The sequence below is a fragment of the Aquarana catesbeiana genome, linkage group LG06, assembly GCF_042186555.1.
Source record: "Aquarana catesbeiana isolate 2022-GZ linkage group LG06, ASM4218655v1, whole genome shotgun sequence".
NCBI lineage: Eukaryota > Metazoa > Chordata > Amphibia > Anura > Ranidae > Aquarana > Aquarana catesbeiana.
The window spans coordinates 158,240,924-158,265,403 of record NC_133329.1 but is presented as its reverse complement, the minus strand read 5'-3'; the positions used below and the strand labels follow the sequence as shown (position 1 = coordinate 158,265,403).

General features: G+C 43.5%; 1 protein-coding gene across 3 annotated transcripts in view; it reads right to left on the bottom strand.

The window, feature by feature from the left end:
- Positions 1-24,480, bottom strand: part of SYT17 (synaptotagmin 17) — a 489,562-nt gene that overhangs the window by 446,372 nt on the left and 18,710 nt on the right. Inside the window, exon 1 of one of the 3 annotated variants that reach the window (XM_073591118.1) lies at positions 22,695-22,897. The exons of 1 other annotated variant lie outside the window; for it this stretch is intronic. Coding sequence is in view for 1 of the 2 variants with exons in the window: in XM_073591117.1 (XP_073447218.1) it covers positions 22,695-22,700 (6 nt within the window). In the remaining variant the exon portion in view is untranslated. Of the gene's footprint in view, positions 1-22,694; positions 22,898-24,480 lie in introns of those variants that run through there. One more of the 3 variants, XM_073591117.1, reaches the window with a different exon arrangement.

Here is a 24,480-nt window from a genome sequence, read left to right as displayed (position 1 = left end):
CAGTGTAGGAATCAGGTTGGTCAGTACTATTGTAGGAAGGGACGCAGGTAGTGCTAAAAGTCCGCAGGTTAGGGTGGCGCAAATTACTTGCCTTGCCCCGGGCGCTGGCAACCCATGCTATGCCACTGGCTGGGGGCCCATAATCTCCTATTGCCCGGGGGCCCCATGAGTTGTCAGTCCGCCCCTGTCACCAGCTTGATATTATGAAAAGTTACCCGCCAGGCCCCCGCACCACATCCAGTGCTGCTGTGCCTCTGCCTTCAGTCCAGGATTGTCCCGCCTCCTGTTCTCCACTCTGTGAAAGGTAGGAGAGTGTAAGGAGGAAAGGACATGGCTGTGAACTTGTGAAGGATGGGGAGCGAGGGTCATGTAAAGGGGAGAAATACTGTGGGGGAGTGTGAAAGGGGCAGTGCTGTGGGGGTGATATGTGAACGGGGACAGTGCTGTCAGGGGGTGAAAGGGGGACAGTGCTGTGCGGGGGGGGGGTGATGTGAAGGGGGACAGTGCTGTGGGGGTGACATGTGAAAGCGGACAATGCTGTGGGGGGTGTGAAGGGGGACAGTGCTTTGGGGGTGAAATGTGAAGGGGGACAGCGCTGTGGGAGGATGTAAAGGGGGCAGTGCTGTGGGGGGGATGTGAAGGGGGACAGTGCTGAGGGGATGTGAGTGGGGACAGTGCTGGGGGGGGACAGTGCTGTGGGGGGGGAGCGAAGGGGGTCAGTGCTGGGGGGATGTGAAGGGGCAGCACTGTGTGGGCTGTGTGAAAGAGGCAGTGCTTTGGGGATGATATGTGAAGGGGACAGTGCTGTTGGGGAATGTGCAGGGGGACAGTGCTTTGGGGGTGATATGTGAAGGGGGGACAGCACTGTGGGGAGGTTGTGAGGGGGGGCAGTGCTGTTGGGGAATGTGCAGGGGGACAGTGCTTTGGGGGTGATATGTGAAGAGGGACAGTGCTGTGGGGGGGATGTGAAGGGAGACAGTGCTGTGGGGGGATGTGAAGGGGGAAAGTGCTGTGGGGGAATGTGAAGGGGGCAGTGCTGTGGGGGGGGGTGTGTGAAGGGGAGCAGTGCTGTGGGGGGATATGAAGGGGGCAGTGCTGTGGGGGGATGTGAAGGGAACAATACTGTGGGGAGATGTAAAGGGGAACAATGCTGTGGGGGGATGTGAAGGCAGTACTGTAGGGGGGAAGTGAAGGGGCAGTGCTGTGGGAAGATGTGAAGGGGACAGTGCTGTGGGGGGATGTAAAGGGGCACAGTGCTGTGGGGGGATGTGAAGGGGGAAGTGCTGTGTGAGGGGATGTGAAGGGGGCAGTGCTGTGGGGGGATGCGAAGGGGCAGTGCTGTGGCGGGATGTGAACGGGGCAGTGCTGTGGGGGGATGTGAAGGGGCACAGTGCTGTGGGGGGATGTTAAGGGGACAGTGCTGTGCGGGGGAAGTGAAAGGGGCAGTGCTGTGGGGATGATATGTGAAAGGGGACAGTGCTGTGGTGGGGAAGATGCATAGCTCTCACCTGTCCCTGATTTCGAGGGACTGTCCCTTATTTGGAGCAATGTCCCTCTGTCCCTCATTCCTCCTCATTTGTCCCTCATTTTGGTCTGACCTATATAGATATATATAAAATGCACTTTTTATCTATCAAAAAGTGTTTTCCAGCGCTAAACCTTTCATCTGATTTCTAATTTGCTGCATTTGTGAATTCCAAAGGCCAATATAAAGGAATAGTAGTGGTAAAAAAAGCACTTGTGGGTTTAAAACATCTTGTTTTTTATGTACAATTCTCCTTTAGGGGGGTGTGGCAGGGTGTGTGTCCTATGTCTGCATACTTTTGCTGATAGGTGTCCCTCATTCCCAACTCAAAAAGTTGGGAGGTATGAAGATGTGAAGGGGGCAAGCAGCTGCACAGAAAATGAGGTGCTGTATAGAAAACATGCAGGGGTACCATTGACTCTTAACCACTTCAATACAGGGCCTATTCTGGCACTTCTTTCCTACATGTAAAAATCATAATTTTTTTTGCTAGAAAATTACTCAGAACCCCCAAACATTATATATGTTTTTTTCTAGGAGACACCCTAGGGAATAAAATGGCGCTAATTACAACTTTTTATCTTGCACGGTATTTGCGCAATAATTTTTCAAACACCTTTATTTTGGAAAAAAAACAGTTTCATGAATTAAAAAATAACAAAACAGTAAAGTTAGCCCAATTTTTTTATATAATGTGAAAGAGGATGTTACGCCGAGTAAATAGATACCTAACATGTCACGCTTTAAAATTGCGCACACTCATGGAATGGCGCCAAACTTCGGTACTTAAAAATCTTCACAGGCGACGCTTTGAAAATTTTTACAGGTTACCAGTTTAGAGGAGGTCTAGTGCTAGAATTGTTGCACACGCTCTAACACACGCGGCGATACCTCACATGTGTGGTTTGAACGGCGTTTACATATCTGGGCGGGACTTACATGTGCGTTCGCTTTTGAACTCGAGCTACCGGGGACAGGGGGATTTTAAATTTTTTTTTTAATTTTTTTTATTCTACTTAATTTTTTTTTTTTTTTACACTTTTTTTTACATCACTTTTATTCCTATTACAAGGAATGTAAACATCCCTTGTAGTAGGAATCTATTGTGACAGGTCCTCTTTATGGAGAGATGCAGGGTCAATAAGACCCCACATCTCTCCTCCAGGCTGGAAAGCATGAGATTGAGAAATAAAATTCACCGATCTCATGCTGACAGCCGCGATCGTGGCTTTGTTTACCGGGAACTCGAGCGTGACGTCATAGAGATGACTAGTGACCATTTGATCACTGGAAATCTCTATCATCGTCATCCGGCGCTGGCATCATATGGCGGTGGGGGGGTGTCCCCTCCCATATGGCGGTGGGGGGGTGTCCCCTCCCATCGCCTATAAGAATGATCAAGCGGTGGAATTGCCGCTATGATCGTTCTTATCGTGCACAGAATCGCTGGCTGGAAAGAATGATATTTGAATAATGCCTGTAGCATTATTATTCCCTCACAAAGTCAAGGACGTCATATGATGCAGTTTCCCGCACATGGAAATAGCATGGTACAAACGCACCATGCAGTTTCCATGCTGCATTTTTAAAAAGGTGCCAGGACCTTTTCACAGCAGATAACGCAGGCACAGCAGCCCATTCAAATGAATTGGCTGTTGTGCCTGCATATCTGGGCTGTGATGTAAAGAATCATTGCACAAAAATGTGATTCGGTCCTCTCCCGGAAGAAAATTACTAATCGGACTTAATCCACCTCAACTGCATTAGCTATCAATTAGCGATTTTTTACTAACCATGATAAATGATGACAGCTGTCATGAATGATATATGTGTTTCTATGAGATGGTTTAAAATATGTTTTTGTGTGAAATGTCCCTCTCTTTGCCATAATTACTAAATCCAAAAATTCAATGCTATTTTCTTCCACTTTTCAGGATAGGTCAATACTTTTGTTATTATTGTTCATCTTCTTCATGAAGAGCTGTAATGATTACCTGGACCCCTCCCAGATGATCAAAATGTCATCTTTAAAGCATTTGTAGCACAAAAGTTCACGAGGCTCATTGTTCAACATACTCTTTTTCCCACAAAGGTGTCCGTTTATAAAGCAGTGAAATCTATTCACTGCTTCATTCTCCGGCATTCACAGTGAAGATCTTTCTCCTCTGTGTGCCTGTTTATGAAGCTTTGTAGATCGCTTCACCTTCGGAGGAGTGAAGAGATCTACAAATGCTTCAAACAGTGGAGAACGGCCCCTGATACTGGAATCTTGTGAGACTTTACGAGATTACAGCACCAGAAATACAGAGATGTCAGTTTATTAAGCGGTGATAAATTATCACCGCTCAATACACGGACGATTAATGTTAATAAAATAATGAGTCCCCCTACATTATATACATATGTATACACACACACACATTATATATACATGTATATACACACACATTATATATATATATATACATATACACATTATATGTATATGTATATATATGTATACACATAAATATGACAGGGGGACATGCTAACAGTGTTGGGGGGTCTGAACGAGGCATAAGGAAGTTAAAAATCTTCCTCCTTCCCCCTCAGATCCCCCCAGATTTCCTCTTCACTCCCCGATTCACCACCTCTGAGCTGGTGAACCTGGGAGTGTGAATTCTGACTCAGATCGCCAGTGAAGCGGTGAGATCACCGCTTCATAAACTGGCCCTTACTGTGTCATTCATGAGAATTCTCTGTGTGTAGAGATAATCGGCGGGAGAACAAGTTCAAACATGTTCTCCCCCGATTATCACTGTTTCATAAACTGTTTATGGACTGTGATCAGCGGTGATCCTCGGGATCACCGCTGATCACTGCTTCATAAACGGACACCTTAGACACAATGAAATTTGCAATTGCAGTCCATGCAGTCTGATGGTAATTTTTGAAAAATCCAAACCTTTCAACAAAAACATATTCTTTTTCCTCTGAAGTGTTGAATGCTTCTCCAATGCCCAATTCCAGTGCTTCACAGGCATCTTCGCTTTTTATTTACCTATCTTTTGTTGTCTGTGCTTCAGTTCAGCCTTGCCTCCATTTTTGCCTAGGCAAGCATTCAAGTCACATATCTCAGGAGGCATCAGCTTCCACACATTGCGGCTGGGACAGGAAAAACCTGGCAGTGCATCATCAGGGCATGGAAAAAGCAGCCAGCTCCCTAAGGGCTCCTTCACGCGGACGTGTCCGTGTACGGAGCCCACTCAGCTCGCTCCGCCGATCCCTGCTGAGCAGGCAGATGAGCGCCGCTCTCCCCTATGGGGGATCGGATGACGTTGGACCGTAGAGTCCGTCGTCACCCGATCCGATCCAAAAACGGATGGAAAAGTAGGTTTTTCCTCCGTTACACTTTTTCGTATCGGAGCGGGTCGGATGTCAGCGGACATGTCACCGCTGACATCCGACGCTCCATAGAGGTCTATGGAGGATCCGTTCAGGTCCGCCTGTCAGTTTTTTAGACAGTCCGTGTGAAAGAGGCCTAAGGCTCGATTCACACTTATGCATGTTGCTTTTGGGCGTTTTTGGAGGTTTTTTTTTATGCTTGCCACGTTTTTGAGCAGCGTTTTTGCGGCGTTTTTGCCGCAATTTGCGTTTTGCGTTTTTTTTTTTTTTTTACAGTTTTTTTTACAGTCTAAAAAAAAAAATAAAAAAAAAAAAACGGCAAAAACGCTGCAAAAACGCTGCAAAAACGGTGCACTTGCGTTTTTGATGCTTGTCCATTGAATTCTATTAGGCTCCATTCACACTAGCGCGTTTTTTGATGCATTTTGCATTTTGCAGAAATGCACGGGAATTTTTTAACATGGGTTCCTATGGAACATGTTCACATCAATGCCTTTTTGTTTCTCTGCATTTTTGGAAAGGGTCAGGGACTTTTTTTCATGCAAAATGCAGCGTTTTGCATGTAATAGAATTCAATGGACAAGCATCAAAAACGCAAGTGCACCGTTTTTGTAGCGTTTTTGCAGCGTTTTTGGTGCGTTTTTGATGCGTTTTTGCCGTTTTTTTTTTTTTTTTTTTTTTTAAATTTTTTTTTAGACTGTAAAAAAAAACTGTAAAAAAAAAAAAAAAAAAAACGCAAAACGCAAATCGCGGCAAAATCGCGGCAAAAACGCTGCTCAAAAACGTGGCAAGCATGAAAAAAAAACCTCCAAAAACGCTCAAAAGCAACATGCATAGGTGTGAATCGAGCCTTACATGCAAAACGCTGCATTTTGCATGAAAAAAAGTCCCTGACCCTTTCCAAAAATGCAGAGAAACAAAAAGGCATTGATGTGAACATGTTCCATAGGAACCCATGTTAAAAAATTCCCGTGCATTTCTGCAAAATGCAAAATGCATCAAAAAACGCGCTAGTGTGAATGGAGCCTAAGATGTCGGAAAGGAAGATGGCGGTGCTGGACGGGAAGAAAGGAAGATGGTGGTGCCGGAAGAATGGCAGGTTGAAGCAGAATAACGCTTGATTCACTGGGCATGTGAGTTAATTTATTTAAGATAACCCTGCGATAAAGTTAAATGGATCTTACCAGCTAAAGAGAGGTGAACTTTCTCCTTAACTGTTCACTTCCATGTTTCATGTACCATATGCACATGGTTGTGTGTATACAGTTATGCCCTGTACACACGACCGGTTTTCCCGTCGGAATAAACTCTGAAGGTTTTTACGACGGAATTCCGACGGAATTCCGCTCAAGCTGTCTTGCATACACACGGTCACACCAAATTCCGACCGTCCAGAACGCGGTGACGTACAACATGTACGACGGGACTAGAAAACGGAAGTTCAATAGCCAGTAGCCAATAGCTTCCGTCTCGTACTTGCTTCAGATCATGCGCCGTATTTGGTGCGTCGGAACAGCATACAGAAGAGCGTTTTTCCTCTATCTAAGTCCGTCTGAATTTTCGACAGAAAACGTCCGATGGGGCATACACATGGTCGGAATATACGACGAAGAGCTCCCATCGGACTCTTTCTGTCGGAAATTCCACTCGTGTGTACGCGGCATTAGGCATATATACTTTGAAACCTACTCTGTTACATCAGAGAGCCAAGACTATCTTCCTTAGGGAAATGTTATATTGCTGTATGTACTACACTTAGAGAGACCCTGCACTTACACCTTCATGATAATAACCCTTTATGATTTTTGTTTAAACTCTTTTTTCTGTTTTTTTATATTTTGCTCCTTACAGCTTACATTGATTTTGGTTTGTTCTACACTTTGTTTTGAACCATTAACCCTTTATGTACAACTTGGTTGCCGCTCTCCGCTACTTTATAGTTTCTACTGGGTTCACCATTTCTGACATATCCATTCCACCTTACATTTGAATCTTTAAATTACAATGTGGAGCCGAGCCAAACTATGGCAGTGGCGACTCCATTGAGTCAGCCTAGCAACAGATGCCCATTACTATGGGTAATACCTCTTCTTACTGACATGGTTTCTGCCTCTTTATGTGATTTGCTTGAATTAACATTTAGTAACACTGCTGCAAGGTAACCCCAAATTGGACCCAATTAGCCATTTTCCCTCCCCTGTGTCATGTGACTCATTAGTGTTACAAGGTCTCAGGCGTGAATGGGGAGCAGGTGTATTAAATTTGATGTTATCGCTCTCAATCTCCATACTGGTCACTAGAAGTTCAACATGGCACCTCATGGCAAATAACTCTCTGAGGATCTGAAAAAAAGAATTGTTGCTCTACATAAAGATGGCCTAGGCCATAAGAAGATTGCCAAGACCCTGAAACTGAGCTGCAGCACGGTGGCCAAGACCATACAGCAGTTTAACAGGACAGGTTCCACTCAGAAGTTGAGTGCACATGCTCAGCGTCATATCCAGAGGTTGTCTTTTGGAAATAGACATATCAGTGCTGTCAGCATTTCTGCAGAGGTTGAAGGGGGGAGGGATCACCCTGTCAGTGCTCAGACCATACATCACACTGCATCAAATTGGTCTGCATGGCTGTCATCCCAGAAGGAAGCCTCTTCTAAAGATAATGCACAAGAAAGCCTGCAAACAGTTTACTGAAGACAAGCAAACTAAGGACATGGATTACTGGAACCATATCCTGTGGTCTGATGAGACCAAGACAAACTTATTTGGGTTGGATGGTGTCAAGCATGTTTTGCGGCAACCAGGTGAGGAATACAAAAACAAGTGTGTCTTGCCTACAGTCAAGCATGGTGGTGGGAGTGTCATGGTCTAGGGCTGCATGACTGCTGCCGGAACTGGGGATCTACAGTTCATTGAGGGAACCATAAATGCCAACATGTACTGTGACATACTGAAGCAGAGCATGAGCCCCTCCCTTCGGAGACTGAGCCACTGGGCAGTATTCCAACATGATAACGACCCCAAACACACCTCCAAGACGACCACCGCCTTCCTGAAGAAGCTGAGGGTAAAGGTGATGGACTGGCCAAGTACATATCCAGACCTAAACCCTATTGAGCATCTGTGGGGCATCCTCAAATGGAAGGTGGAGGAGCGCAAGGTCTCTAACATCCACCAGCTCTGTGATGTCATCATGGAGGAGTGGAAGAGGACTCCAGTGGCAACCTATGAAGCTCTTGTGAACTCTATGCCCAAGAGGGTTAAGGCAGTGCTGGAAAATAATTGTGTCCACACAAAATATTTATACTTTGGGCTCAATGTGGACATTTTCACTTAGGGGTGTACTCACTTTTGTTGCCAGCGGTTTAGGCATTAATGGCTGTGTGTTGAGTTATTTTGAGGGGACAGCAAATTTACACAAGCTGTGCACTCACTACTTTACATTGTAGCAAAGTGTAATTTCTTCAGTGTTGTCAGCTGCCACATGAAAAAATGTGAGGGCTGTACTCACTTTTGTGAGATACAGTATATTACTTGGTAACGTGTGTCATCTCACAAGAATTGATCATGGATGGACAGAGTATAAAGTGCTTGTGGAGTGGAGGAGAGTATAGGAGGCAGCACAAGAGCAGACCATAGATAATGAGGTAAAAAAAAAAAAATAAGAAGCAAAATAAAAGCTAAACATAAAATGGGGGGTGGGGTGGATAAAGGAGGCTTAGCAGCAACTGGTTATGGACCAAGGGAGCATGGGAGAAGAATGAAAGCTGTTAACAGAACAGGATGGAGGTAATAGAGGAAAAACGACTGACCAAGGTACCTTGGGAAAAGGCTGGGAAGGCAGAAATGTACATAATCTCAGAGGAAAAAGGGTGTAAGGACAGTAGTAGTGGACCTCTTCACCTGCATCACTTGGTGAATGTAGGAATGTATGCCCTAAAACAGGCCTGAGCTACAAAATCTATGGAGCTGCCTGCTGTTGACTAGAGCACCCTGCAAGGAGTGATGGACGTTGCTGGAGGTTGCAGCCCTCGGATACACCCTGGTTGGTAACAGCATATGGCTAATAGGGAGGAGGAAGGGTACAGAACTGTGAGGCAAGTTTGAATATAAACAAGCCAAAAGGCAGATAAACAATACTCTGTTGCAAGCATCGATCCCCAAGCAACCCCCGATCAAGGAAGCTGGTTCCTTGTAGTTATCATTGCCAGAGAATGTAATGTGGACAATATGGATCTGGACTCTTCTCTATGTACTGGCAGAATACTGTGTGAAAATCAGTTATAAAGGAAGAATTGGATTTTGGAAGTACTGCTAAAAAACAATTAGAACGTTGTGGCTCAGTGGAATGTTAATACCTTACCCTGTAAGCCCCCGTCCCAACCTTAGATGCTGCAGTGACCTTTAAAGGAAATAAGGAGTTGGGCTTTTCATGAAGCAACATCAATCCCTAAACCTGGAAAGTGTTGTTAGCTGCTTTCAATAGGGTCCCTGCAGTATCTAAGGTTTTACCAGGGGAGCATACAAGGACAGCATTTTCACTGAATGTTCAAAAAATAATTAGACCCCTGTTCTCCCTTCAAGCAGCTGTCTGGCTCATCCAGGGCTACAGCCTTTTTTCCCATTGTGACTACCTTACCAAGCTCATAATGACTAATGCACACTGTTCACACTCTACGAGTTTAGCCATATCCACACCAACCAACAATTCTGCTGTGCAATGCCACTTCTACTTCTTGAAGTCTTTTTTGCTGAATAGAAAAGTTGACAATGTAAGTTATACACATAGCTTAATCACATACTGTATACCACACACATGCTATACATATTTTACACTGATTAGAATTGCAACTGCAAAGAAGTTCTTACATAATCCTCTTGCATCTAGCCAGTCTGTAGAGCTACAATTCCTACCGTACCATTTGTAACATGGCCATTGCCTGCCTTTCACATCCCCGCACTAGCTTCTCCCCCAAACACACATACAATGACAGGCACAACTCACACAGAATATATATATATAGAGCTATAAGTCCTACCGTACCCCATTTGTAGCATGGCCATTGCCTGCCTCTCACATCCCCGCACTAGCTTCTCCCCCAAACACACATACAATGACAGGCACAACTCACACAGAATATATATATATATATATATATATATATATATATATATATATATATATATATATATATAAAATGTTTGTAAACGCACCTGCTCGCTATGCATTGCTGATCTGTCTTCTTTTCAGCTGTTTACAGGACACTAAATTACATTATTTATCTCAATCTCTTCAGCCTAAATGTGATAGTTTCATATACTGAATGGCTCACTATGGCTTTTTATATGGCTCACAAGCTTACAAAGGCTAGGGAGCCCTGCTGCAGCTAAAGCAACAATGCAATAGCTTTATATATTCCACAAAGAGACAGTTTTATCCTGATCAAAAGGGGGGTTGACTTTACTGATACAACAAAAAGTTCCAACATTTGCTGATCTTTCAAAGGATGTTAAAGCTGAACTCTGGGAAAATTATTTTTGGGATATTTGACTAAGTTACCACTAATGATGTGTGCCTGCTGCTGTATTCGCTTAAACAGTTTCATTGCTCCATTGCAATATTTATGCTGTTCTTTACACCACTTACTTCAAACTGCTGCACTGTGTACACTGTGCTATACAGTATGTTACATTCCCCAGACCACTGGCCTCTGCCTGCTGTGTTGTCAATTTATGCCATTAGGAATATTTTTAGAATTCAACACCATTCAATCAATGGCCACACATTTGCTTCTATGGGTTAAATGGAATGCATTCTATTTATTATTGATCAGAATAAGTTTGTAAATGTATGTGTTAATAACATTATTTATATGTATAATTTTTACATTTGCATTTACATGATAGCTTCCATATTATCTTATTAAAAAACAGGCTTTATTTCCTGCTTTGCAGTGTCACACAAAGGTTTTGCTTTACTGCTCCTACTCAAAATGCAAGTTGTTGATTTGGCTGACTCATTGAAAACAATGCTCTCTGTTCTGTATATCCTTTCACTGTATCATTCTGATGTTATGGAACATGTCTCCTGAATAAATAAAAGAATCGAAAAAAGAAAAGAAAAAAGAAAACAATGCTCTCCCTGTGTAAGTGTCTTAGCAGTTCTTAAAGAAGAACTGTAGTCTGCTCACATAATCTGTAATCAAAACATCTTTGCCATTCTGAAGCTTCCCTCCATGCACTTGGCATATTATTTTATATATACTGTGATTCTGTACTTGCCAAATATGCTGCAGAAGTCTCCCTCCACTGCTTTACAGATTGTTTCTGGTGAAACTCTACAGTATGCTGCCCATGGAGTTGCCACTGCCCTGGTTGAGTGTGCCCTGATGCCCACCGGAATAGCCAGTTGACAAATAGAGTATGCCTTCTTGATAGAGTTAACCAGCCAGGATGCAATCATTCAAGAAGCTGCTGGATGACCTTTCCTAGGCCCGTGTGGAATTATGAGGAGAGTATCCGACTTTCTGAAGGAACCTGTGGCTTCCAGATAGCTGGTAATGCCAGTTTTCACATTCAATGCATGGGGTTCGCCTTGGTTGTTAGTGATGGATGGAAGGATGATATCCTGATTGTAATGAAAGAGGATGATACTTTGGGGATGAAATGGTCCAAGGGTCTCAGTACCACTCTATCGGGATATTAGATTAGATATGGTTCAGTTATCAATAATGCTTTAAGTTCCGAAACTCTTCTTGCAGATGTAATGGTGATAAGGAAGGTGAACTTCAAAGTCAGGTTCCAAAGAGAGATTGACTCAGCCGGAAAAAAAGGAGGGTCTGACAGTGCGTCAAGTACTGTTGAGAGATCCCATGCCGGAAATGTTGTTTTTTTTGGAGGTCTGATTTTTAGGCAGGCCTTCATGAACTGGATTACCAGGGGGTGTAAGGCCCATCTAATGCCCGTTTTAGGCGACAGGGCGGAAACGTGAACTTTAAGGGTACTTGAACTCAGTCCTTTATTAATGCCCAATTGAAGAAACTCTAGAACTTGCGACAGTTCCGGTGATATTGGGTTCCAGTTATTTTGTTGGGCCAGCGAACAAAACCTACAGACTTGTGTGTATGTTTTGTTGGTGGTGTTTTTTCTGGCCTGTAGAAGAGTCGAAATGACTTCTTTTAAGCATCCCTGCTTTTAAGCATCCCTTCTTTTAACCACTTCAATACCAGGCACTTAGACACCTTCCCGCCCAGACCAATTTTCAGCTTTCAGCGCTGTCGCAATTTGAATGACAATTGCGCGGTCATGCTACACTGTACCCAAATAAATTTTTTATCATTTTGTTCCCACAAATAGAGCTTTCTTTTGGTGGTATTTGATCACCTCTGCGGTTTTTATTTTTTGCGCAACAAATAAAAAAAGACCGAAAATTTTGAAAAAAAACACGTTTTTCTTTGTTTCTGTTAAAACTTTTTGTAAATAAATACGTTTTCTTCTTCAATGACGGGCACTGATATGGCTGCACTGACGGGCACTGATACGGCGGCACTGATGGGCACAGATGAGGTGGCACCGATGAGGTGGCACTGATGAGGTGGCACTGACGGGCACTGATGATGGGCACTGATAGGCAGCACTGATGGGCACTGATAGGTGGCACTGATGGGCACTGATAGGTGGCACTGGTATGCGGCACTGATGGGCACTCATAGGTGGCACGGATGGGCACTTATAGGTGGCACTGATGGGCACTCATAGGTGGCATTGAGCGCAGACCCCCCCTGCCAGGAGAGCCGCCGATCGGCTCTCCTCTACTTGCGTCTGTCAGACGCGAGTGAGGAAGAGCCGATCAACGGCTCTTCTTATTGACAGCGTGATCAGCCGTGATTGGACACGGCTGATCACGTGGTAAAGAGCCTCCGCCGGAGGCTTTTTACCAAGATCAGTGTAGCGGTGTGTCGGGGGCGCGCTGCGGCATGTTATCCTGCTGGACGTCATATGACGTCCAGTCAGGATAACAGAACCACTTCCCGGACATCAATCCGCTATAGGGCGGGCGGGAAGTGGTTAAGCAACTTGCGACAGTTCCGGTGATATTGGGTTCCAGTTCTTTTGTTGGGCCAGCGAACAAAACCTACAGACTTGTGTGTATGTTTTGTTGGTGGTGTTTTTTCTGGCCTGTAGAAGAGTCTTCTTTTAAGCATCCCTGCTCTAGCAGCCAAATCCTCTCAATTTCCATGCTGTCTAGTGTGACTTCTCCAGTGCTGGATGCAGGAATCGACCCTGGGATAGGAGGTCTAAAGTTACCGGGAGAGGCAGTGGTTGTTGCAGGCTGAGCTGTAGTAGGGTTGTGAACCAAGGCCTCCTCGGCCAAAAGGGAATTACTGCTATCACCGTGGCTGATGATCCCCAAAGCCTGGATAGGAATCTTGCGATTAAGGGAATTGGTGGAAAAATGAATCCCAACTTGAAATTCCACGGGTGGATCAGGCAGTCTATTCCCTCGGCCGATGGGAAGGCTGCTCTTGACAGAAATCTCAGACATTTGGTGTTCACAGGAGTAGCTGCCAGGTCGATCTCCGGTATTCCCCAAGTTTCTGAAAGGAGAGAAAAGGCCTGCTGGCTCAACGACCACTCGTTGTTCAAGAGAAGTTCCTTGCTTAGATAGTCGGCCAGCATATTCAGTGCTGCCGGGACATACACTGCCCTCAGGTCTACCAGATGTACTTGTGCCCAATCCAAGATAGGACGAACTTCTCCCATTAGTGTGCGACTCCTTGTACCTCCTTGCCTCTGAATATATGCTACAGCAACTCAGTTGTCTATTTGAATCAGAGCGCTCTTCCCTGCCAGGTATGGAGCAAAGGCCAGAAGCACCCGAAAGGCTGCTCTGAGCTCCAGTATATTCAATACTATACCACGAGCTCGGAACTGCCACTGCCCCTGGGCTGCTAGATTTTGGTAATGGGCTCCCCATCCCTTCTGACTGGCATCCAAAGTAACAACTTCCAGCTGTGGAGGGACTATAGGCTTGTACCTCTTGAGGTTGCCGAAACTTGTCCATCACCACATCGATTGTTTCACATATATGTGGATGTAGATTGTCTGAAGCATTGATGCTCCACTCCACTGCTTCAGAAAAAAATTCTGCAACACTCTTGTGTGTCACTGGGTTCACTGGATCATGGGCAGAGTTGCAGACATGGAACCCAGGACGCTCATACAAACTCTGGCTGGTAAACGTGTTGCTGAGATTAGCCTCTGTATTTTTTGGATTAGAGGCATAACCTTCCCCTGAGGAAGCTGTGCGCTGTTCAGAATGGTGTCCAATTCCACCCCCAGGAATACCATATTCTGTGTGGGCTGCAATTTGCTTTTCTGCCAGTTGACTAGCCAGCCAAAATCTTGCAGGGTTGTCAGTAAGATCTCCCGATGCTGGATCAAGACCTGGCGATTTTCTACTAGAAGTAGTATGTCGTCCAGATAATGGTGTATTCTTAGACCTCTCTCTTTGAGATATGCAATGATGGGTTGAAGAACTTTGGTGAAGGTTCTGGGAGCCGAGGAGATGCCGAATGGTAGGCACTGGAACTGGAAGTGATAGTGGTTGATTGAGAAATCTTTGAAAGGCAGGATGTATTGGGATGTGTAGATAGGCGTCCGACAAATCTACGGACAGCATACAATCTTTAAGATTCACTGCTAATAGTATGGCTTTCCATCTTGAAGGACTCTAATTTGATGTTCTTGTTGAGTCTCTTTAAGTCCAGCACTGGTCGTAAATCCCCTGTTTTCTTTTTCACAAGAAATAGGGGGGGGTAAAATCCTCTGCCCCTTTGACATAATGGAACATCCAGGATAGCCTCCTTTTGTTTTAACTCTGTATAACTTTTAGAAGGATCTTTCTCTTGACTGGAGAAGACGGGAGTCTGGTTGGATAAAAGTGGTTTCTGGGAATTCTGTTTAAGAACCTCCACTTGTGACCCAACTTGATTGTGGAAATGGTCCAAGAGTCTTTGATGTTTTTTGACCATATTTGTGTGAATCTCTTGAGTCTGGCTGACCCTTGGAGGATGGGCGGGCGTAACTTCAAAAAGACTTCTGCTTTTTGCCAGAAGGGGTGGTCTTGGTTTTTCGCATTTTCAGGAAAGATGACTGTGTGTTCCTCCAGTTTCGTTTAAACTCTTTACCTCATCTATAGGTCTTGGATTCCCTGTATCTTTCAGGAAGGTTGTGTTAGTAGGCAGGACCTCTTGGTGTCTTGGGTCTCCTGTCAGAGGGAATAAGGCCCGACTTGCCCCCCGTTACCTTGGAAATGGCTGTATCCAATTTGGAGCCGAAGAGATTAGATCCGTCATAGGGAATCTTGCACCAATTTGATTTTGATGCAGCGTCGGCTATCCAAGGCTTTAGCCATAAAGCTCTTCTTGCCATCACAGAGGCTAACATTGCCCGGCCCGAGCATCTGATAACATCCACTGAGGCTTCTGCGATGAAATCGCCTGCCAACTTGAGTTCTTGCAGAGAGGTAATTATTTTCTCTTGGTCTGCTCCTTCCTGAAGAGATTTTTCGATATTGGAAGCCAAACCCGAGATGGCTCTACCAACTGCTGCCGTGGTGACTGCCGGTCTACAGGCGCCTCCTGCCATGGAGTATGCTTTTTTTAGTTCCAGATCAATTTTCCAATCTAAAACATCCGGGAAGGAGTCTGCGTCCTTGATGGGTAGAGTGACATGTCTTGCCAAGCGCATTAGGGAAGCATCCACAATAGGGGCATTAATTACGGGGTTAACCCTAGGTTCTTTCAAAGGATACATCTTTGTTAGCCTATTGTTAAGGCTGGGCCTCTTCTCGGATCTTTCCTATTCGTCCTTAATTAAGTCTTCTAGTTCATCAATGAAGGGGAAGGTTTCTGGATCCCTTTTTAAATTTGGAAAATATTTTCGGGACTTCTGAGGTGCTTCCTCAGGTTCCTCCCAACCTATGGCCTCTTTGACTGACTTCGCAAGGGGGTTCAACCAGAGTGAAGCCAAACCCCGCTGGCACTTCTGGATCCTCGTTCTTGGAAGGTTCTGGTTCTGCTGAGTGAGGAGGAGCCGCAGAAGAAGTGCTCGGAGCTGGTCTGGCCAGCGCAGGTGTTGCTGACTCCATTACGGATTCTCGCACGGATTCTCGGATCAGCTCGGTCACCTCTCTGGCATCTGATTCCTTTTCTCTTGTGGCTTCATTGAAGCACGTGCGACATTGCTGCAGGACGGGTGTGTTGGCTTCAGCCGCAATGTGGTAAAGGTGATCTTCTATGACGTGATCGGCTATGTCGCGAGCAGCTGTGGCATGAGTGACCATGGTGAGAGTGACCATGGCGAGAATGACTATGGCGTGAGTGCCTATGATGGGATGAGGAGCATGACTGGCTTCTGCGGGAACGTCTGCTCGAGGTATGGCTCGACTGTTCTTTACGTTTTGATCTTGACCTGGAAGGGCTGTCAGAAATTGCCATGTTTGTACATGTGCTCTCTTTTTTCTCTCTTCAATACTTACCACTCAAGGCGGACAGACTCTTACCTTATTGGATGAGGGTGGTCTGCATGGCCAGTGGTCTCCATGAGCAGTGCAGATAGAGGCAGGCAGGAAAAAATAGGAACCCTGGAAGGATACACAAGGATCAGGACAAAATAGAAAAATAACATAAAATCCCTGGAATATAGGGAAGGATAAAGGATTGGGGCACTTATCTGGAAATTTTGGGTGATACATACAACGTTGTATGTAATACAGTGACCTGGGATCACTGACAGGCATTCATGTGCTTTTAAAAATGCTGCCGCTGTTGCGGCGGAAATGACGCTTTCACGCAATAGTGATCGCGATCGCGCCATCTTGGAATCTGGCAAAGGTCTCTGAATGGCCGAATCTCCTCCCCCCGCGCGTGCGCAATGCAGAGGGAGAGATGCGGCACCATGAAGGTCTGGACCGAGTGCCATGGGACTACAGGTCCCAGAAGGTAAAAAGGAAGAAAATAGCATAAGTTTATTGCCACAGGAGGAGCAAAATAATAGAAAAATAAAGAGGAGACCACTGCAATATTTAAAGCTGTTTTAAAGCTTACTTCCGTGCCAGATGATTCTGTTGCCGATGCCCCTGAGACCACTAGAGCGGGGTTCCCTCCATAGAAGCTCCTTTAAAAACTGTACAGGAGGGACTTCCAAACAGGAGAGGCTTGAACCTGCTGGGGCGATGCGGTAAGAGGTTTGCAATGTCCATGCAATCTCGTCAGGTGAGGATAAAAAAGAGAATAGTAGGGGGGCATCTCTTTTCAACTTTTATAGCTAGACCAATCCTGTCAGGTTGTGGAGGCAGAGTCACAACCCAGTGTGTGCTGCCATGAAGGCATCAGGAAAAAATGTTTTTCTATCCAAAGGTAAAACAACAAGGGCAGAAGATTTAATAGATGGGAAGATGAAAAAGTGACTGAAGTTCTGCTTTAACCACTTCAATACCAGGCACTTAGACACCTTCCCGCCCAGCCCAATTTTCACCTTTCAGCGCTGTTGCAATTTGAATGACAATTGCGCGATCATGCTACACTGTACCCAAACAAATTTTTTATCATTTTGTTCCCACAAATAGAGCTTTCTTTTGGTGGTATTTGATCACCTCTGCGGTTTTTATTTTTTGCGCAACAAATAAAAAAAGACCGAAAATTTTGAAAAAAGACAAGTTTTTCTTTGTTTCTGTTAAATTTTTTGTAAATAAGTACGCTTTCTCCTTCAATAATGGGCACTGATACGGCTGCACTGATGGGCACTGATACGGCGGCACTGATGGGCACCGATGAGGTGGCACCAATGAGGTGGCACTGATGAGGTGGCACTAACGGGCACTGATAGGTGGCACTGATGGGCACTGATAGGTGGCACTGGTATGCGGCACTGATGGGCACTCATAGGTGGCACCGATGGGCACACATAGGCAGCACTGATGGGCACTCGTAGGTGGCATTGACTGGTATATATGGGTGGCACTGATGGGTACTTATGTGTGGCACTGATGTGTGGCACTGATGGGCACTGATAGGTGGGCACTGATGGGCACAGATGGGTACAGATGGGCACTGACAGGTGGCACCAATGGGCAATGACAGTTGGCACAGATGGGCAATGACAGGTGGCACTGAAAAAAGCATTGCTGGGCAGATCTGGGCATTGCTGGGCAGATCATGGATATAATAGTGCCAATCAGTGCCCATTTGTGGGCACTGATTGGCACAGATTGGGCACATGTGGATGGCCATGGGGTACATACCTGGCCATCCACGTTGCCCCTTCCCTGGTGGTCCTAGTGGCATCCCTGGTAGTCCAGTGGGGTGATCTGAGGGGGGGCTGCGCTGATAAACAATCAGCACAGACCCCCCCTGCCAGGAGAGCCGCCGATCGGCTCTCCTCTACTTGCGTCTGTCAGACGCAAGTGAGGAAGAGCCGATCAACGGCTCTTCCTATTGACAGCGCGATCAGCCGTGATTGGACACGGCTGATCACGTGGTAAAGAGCCTCCGCTGGAGGCTTTTTACCAAGATCAGTGTAGCGGTGTGTCAGACTGACACACCGCTCCACCGATCGCCGCGATGCGCGCCCCCGGGGGCGCGCTGCGGCATGTTATCCTGCTGGACGTCATATGACGTCCAGTCAGGATAACACAACCACTTCCTGGACGTCAATCCGCTATAGGGCGGGCGGGAAGTGGTTAAAGAAAGCCTTTCTTGGGAGGCTTTTGAAGGCTGTCATTGTGACTTCTTTCTGAAAAGGCTAGGCTGTCTCACTGTTTATTCATTTTATTTTATTTATTTATTTCAGGTACTTATATATCGCCATCAATTTACGCAGCGCTTTACATATACTTTATACATTCACATCAGTCCCTACACCCTTAAGGAGCTTACAATCTAAGGTCCCTAACTCACATTCATACATACTGGGGACAATTTAGACAGGATCCAATTAACCTACCATCATGTCTTTGGAGTGTGGGAGGAAACCGGAGTACCCGGAGGAAACCCATGCAGACACAGGGAGAACATGCAAACTCCAGGCAGGTAGTGTCGTGGTCGGGATTCGAACCAGCGACCCTTCTTACTGCTAGGTAAGAGTGCTATCCACTACACCACTGTGCCGCCCACTGTTAAAGTGATATTAAATCCTTTTTTTTTTTAAAGAGGACATCTCCATTTATATGATGACTCTTTTTCTTAATATTTCCTCTTTTGTTCTCCTTGGCAGGTCCCCAAGCCACCCCCCCCCCCCCATCTATTAGCTGACTGCTAAGGAGACACCCATGCATGCACGCTCCCGGATGAGGTTCTATGTGCGTCCATAGACACATGCAGCCCCCCACAAGCCATGCACCCGCTCTCTCCTTAATTTGACTGAAAGCAGCAGGAGCCTATCATTCTACTGCCCTCAGTACCCTTCTCTTCACCTGGAAGTTAACAGAAGCAGCACAGATTGTCCTGAAGTCGTTGCAGATGACAAGGAATTGCAGGTAAGTGTTTGAGGACAGGGGAGGCATAGAAAGGTATTAGGGCATTTCTTCCCTTAAAGTGGATGTAAACCCTCACATATACCCAGTGAAGTGAACAGCCTCAGATGATACACAGAAAATAAACTAATCTCCCTACATAAGTTTTACATGTATATCTGCTGTCTTCAGCTTTATATACTGTTTAGAATGTTCAGATCGTGTTAGGAGATTTCCTCTTCCTGGTTAGCACTGCAATGAAGCCTGGGCATACAGCCAAGACACCTGATTGGAGGAAACTTGATTGGAGAGAACTTGTCAGGAGTTATCAGGCTGATAACAGAAGACTGGAGCAGGAGACAGCTATGGGGAATTACGTTAAAGTCTATAATGTAATGTACGTGGGACCCCTTCTTCCATTCCCTTCCCCCTCATATGAGCCGGTATATGTTTCAAGCTGATCTGTAGGTATCAGTTTATTAAAATAGTCTTTAAGGTTATTTTTTTGGAATTTTCAGAAATCTTCCACTCTCTCAATATTTATGAAGGGTTTATTGTATTTACATATTTGATTTTTTTCTGTGCTTTACAGTGAATTCTTGCATTCATACTCCTGAGTGAACGTGATTCACGAAACGCATAGAGTTCTTTATTCATGTGATGCCAAGGCAGTTCGGCTTTTTATCCAGCATTTACTTAGTTGTATGTATATGTATAACTATGCATTATCATCTCAGACATGGTATATTTATATTATTATGTCAGCCCATTTGTATATGGTTGTATTTATGTTTTAAAAGCTTTATCATGCACTTCTAGACCATGGAACTGTGTTTGATATAATAAAGGTTTTATCATTATCTGTATACTCAATACATTCATTTTTTGCAGTTGTGCCATACTCTTTCCATTCTGGGATGATGGATTGAACAATGCTCTGTGAGATGTTCAAAACTTGGGATATTTTTTTATAACCTAATCCTGCTTAAACTTCTCCACAACTTTATCCCTGACCTGTCTGGTGTGTTCCTTGGACTTCATGATGCTGTTTATTTACTAAGGTTCTCTAACAAACCTCTGAGGGCTTCGCAGAACAGCTGTATTTAATACTGAGATTAAATTACACACGGGTGGATTCCATTTACTAATTAGGCGACTTCTAAAGGCAATTGGTTCCACTAGATTTTAGTTTGGGGTCTTAGAGTAAGGGGAGCTGAATACATATACATGCCACACTTTTCAAATATTTATTTGTAAAACAAAAACTCAAAACCATGAATTATTTTCCTTCCACTTCACAGTTATGTGCCACTTTGTGTTGGTCTGTCACATAAAATCCCAATAAAATACATTTACGTTTTTGGTTGTAACATGACAAAATGTGGAAAATTTTAAAGGGTATCAATACTTTTTCAAGGCACTGTATATTATTAATATTATTATGCAGGATTTATATTGCGCCAGCAGTTTGCGCAGTGCTTTTAATTAATTCAATAACCAAAAATATGAGAAGTCATGTTGAAAGTCAATGTGAAAGTATATGAAAGCCATTAAAAATATTTTAAACTAAAGTGTGAAAAAAAAATCTAAAAAAAAATATGTAGACATGGAAAATATATGATATTTACTTTACTTACTTTACTGTAAAAAAAATGCTTATATCAGATGACTGTATTTTTTACTGATGATAGGAATAAAATATGCGGCTGAGAAAATACAGTGAATAGCCAAAGCAGTTGCTGCCCTTGATATAGGATAGTCTCCAAATACAAGCAAAACAACCAGACTGGGTATCTGTTACCAATTGTCCATGTTAGATTTGGTAGCAAACAGACTATAATTGTTAATCTGATAAAAATAGGTAAGCAGCTGTCAAGCAATTTGATAACAAAAAATGTACTGAGTTAACAGCAATCAGGATTTTGTAACATCTAATTCTCTCTCCTTGAAGTACTGCAAGTCACAGCATGTCATGATAACATTTGACAGGTGTTCTGCTACAGATAGCTCAGGTATGACAACAAGTTGGCCACTATTTGAGAGAACATGAGTATTCAAAAAATCCCAGAACAGTTTAAGAAAGTAACCAGGGTTTAAAAAATTCTGTAAATGATAAGAAGAGTATATACATCTACATGATTAAAACAGCCATTTTCCAAAAACAGGAGAAATAAATAAATGAGTACATACTAAATGCAAAAAAAGAAAAAAACAATTCAAACTCCAAATATTCCGTGACTGTATCTGAACATATTTTAATGTAAAGGGCACCAATAAGCCCTCCTCTGTAATATCATTCAAATAAATCACAAATGTGACATATGACAAATGTGATAATTTAAAGAAATTAATTACCGTATATGCCCTAACACTTGGCTCAATAGAAGTAAAAGAACAATGAAATGCTTGTAGCAATTGGGTCATGCCAAACAACGGGGTAATCTCTGAAAGCATGTGCCATAAGAAAACGTGGCATGTTTGAAAGAGCATTGTTCCTAACAGATAAAATGGGCATTTTCATCTCCATCGTGTCATATGTAATCATCCACTGCCTCCCTAAATTCCGCAATATTCTTATTGACCAGATTCTGTACTGTCCATGGTACTTAACACTCTCCCTATCACATGCATTACTTTCCCTTTAAATCACTGGGATCTCCTGCAAATACCCCAACCCCACCACTCCCTCTATATGTGTCTTAGTTTAATTTCGCAAAATCATAAAAGAGTAAACAAACAAAAAAAAGAATCCTGGCATAGCAGTTATCATCTACACCTATTATTCTGAAATGTTTCCTATATTTGTAAAGAAAAAGTTCACAATCATGTTAAAGTTTAACAACAGCCACCTCCATCCCTCCCTTACTGTTATTTCTCAAACAGATCCACTGATACTGCTACACAATGTCTGTAGCAACTGCAAGACAAGCTGTTATTCAGTCATCCACACCCTTTGTATTTTTTTTACAAAGACACATAACAGACAGCTTTTCAATAGTAATAAGATGATAAGTGACATTATCTGATCAGCAGAGTCAAAATAATGTAATTCTCCAGCTTGTCGCGGTCATTACAGGCTTCTGCTTTAATCTAGAAATACATGAATTTATATGCTGCCATAGTCATGAGCTTAGTTATACAAAGACACAACTTTCCTTTCTATATTATCATAAAAACAATCTCACAGCAAAAGTATCAGACACTGCAATAATGTTCTAAAATCAAATACAACAACATGCAGTCTATAATTATATGCTATAGGAATACTTACAATCATTGTCTTTCCTAATCAATGCAAGGCAGACTGAGTGTTTGCTGCACTGATATTCCAGAGCCACTGATATATTAGATTACATTTGATTACAGTGAGATAGTTGCGTAGCAATGGCTAACTATGTGCTTGCACCAAGATTAATCCAAAGAATCCTTCATATATATGCAGAAAGAATGCGTAGGGGATGGAAGAGGACAAGATGGAAAGATGTACACCAGAAGTGGGTGGACGGCATCAATCGAGGTGCAAAGAGTCAAGAGTGGGAGGAAAGAAGAACATAAAAGGATGAGGGGGACAAAAAACATGGGGTCCAGAGACAATGATAAAAGAACCGAAGAAGGGAATACAATGTATGGAGTTGAATGAAGAGGTGTAAAGCACCAAGAGTGTGTTACAATCCTGGGAAGTTGGTGATCACCTGTAATTTACTATTTCATATATTGCATGGAAGAAAAATATATTGGTTTTCCCAATGTTGACAACTTTAATGTATTATTGTAAGGCTTACTTTTTGCCACATGTTGATAGCCTAAAATTAGTGCCCCTACCTCTGCTGAACTAAGTAAAGATCAGTGCAACAGCCACAGCTCTCGGAAAATATCACTAAACTATCCAACAACTTAACAGTTCTACACCTGCCATGGCAGAAAACCAGGGGGAAACCATATTAAACACACCTCCAGAACTGTACAGAAAAAAGATGTATATTTTTTGCATCTTCCAAAATTTATGGTACCAACTGTTCTGTGTGCAGTGCAATATACTATCTATACTGTATATACAGTTTATATTTTTATATATATATATATATATATATATATATATATATATATATATATATATATATATATATATATACACACATGTGAATGTATATACATAATCATTGTAATGTACAGTTTAAATTATAATTTGAGTAGTGGTTTCAACTGCTTGTGCTTGAAGTGGTCATGAGAACACATTACCATGATTACTATAAATCGGGCAATTTGTTTTTTGATTTTGTATTGCATGCCAGGACAAAGACAATGTGCAGTATAAAACCAGCCAGAATTATATTGGTCTTAGTTTCTACATGTTTTTGAAGCTTGAAATCTTTGTAATTTATAATAGATGCAATGCTATAATAATGATAGTAGTTACTATTACATGTCTCCCCAGCTGCCACAAAGTAAATTGGTGGAATAAACAGGAATGGGCAGTCTACTAAACATGGACAGCTCTGTTTACTGTTTCCTAGCAGTGGCCCAAGGTTTTTTTAGGGTGGTTAGTCTTCATGAAAATTAGTTGGGGCAGACACAGCTCGGTTGCCTGGCTTATCATCTTGATGCTTGTTCAATACTGCATTGGGGCCACATTTGTTTTAAATTTAGACCTGTAACTTCTTTGCAACAAAGATATACGAGCAGTATACTGAATGGCTTTCATAAATTCAGGTGCCTCCACCTCCACACATCTCTTAATATCTTTCAAAATGTCCTGTAAGTCCTTAAACCTGCAGCACAGTAATTTGGAAAAAAACTAATACTGAGGATACAGGCCTGTGTTTAACATTACTTTTCCAAGTCAGGAGTTTGCATACTCAAGTATGTTATGATGCTCTGGCAGATGAGGAGACGTGTGAAGGCACTGCAGGGTAGGTGCAAATAATCCCAGCTGCCACTGCTATTCCGGATTGAAAGGGTCACTTTGAAGTGAACTGAGGCCAGGCTACAGACATTCAAGTATTTACATATTCACTAGTAAATACGTAGTCCTAACTGACCTCTGTGGCTTAAGACAC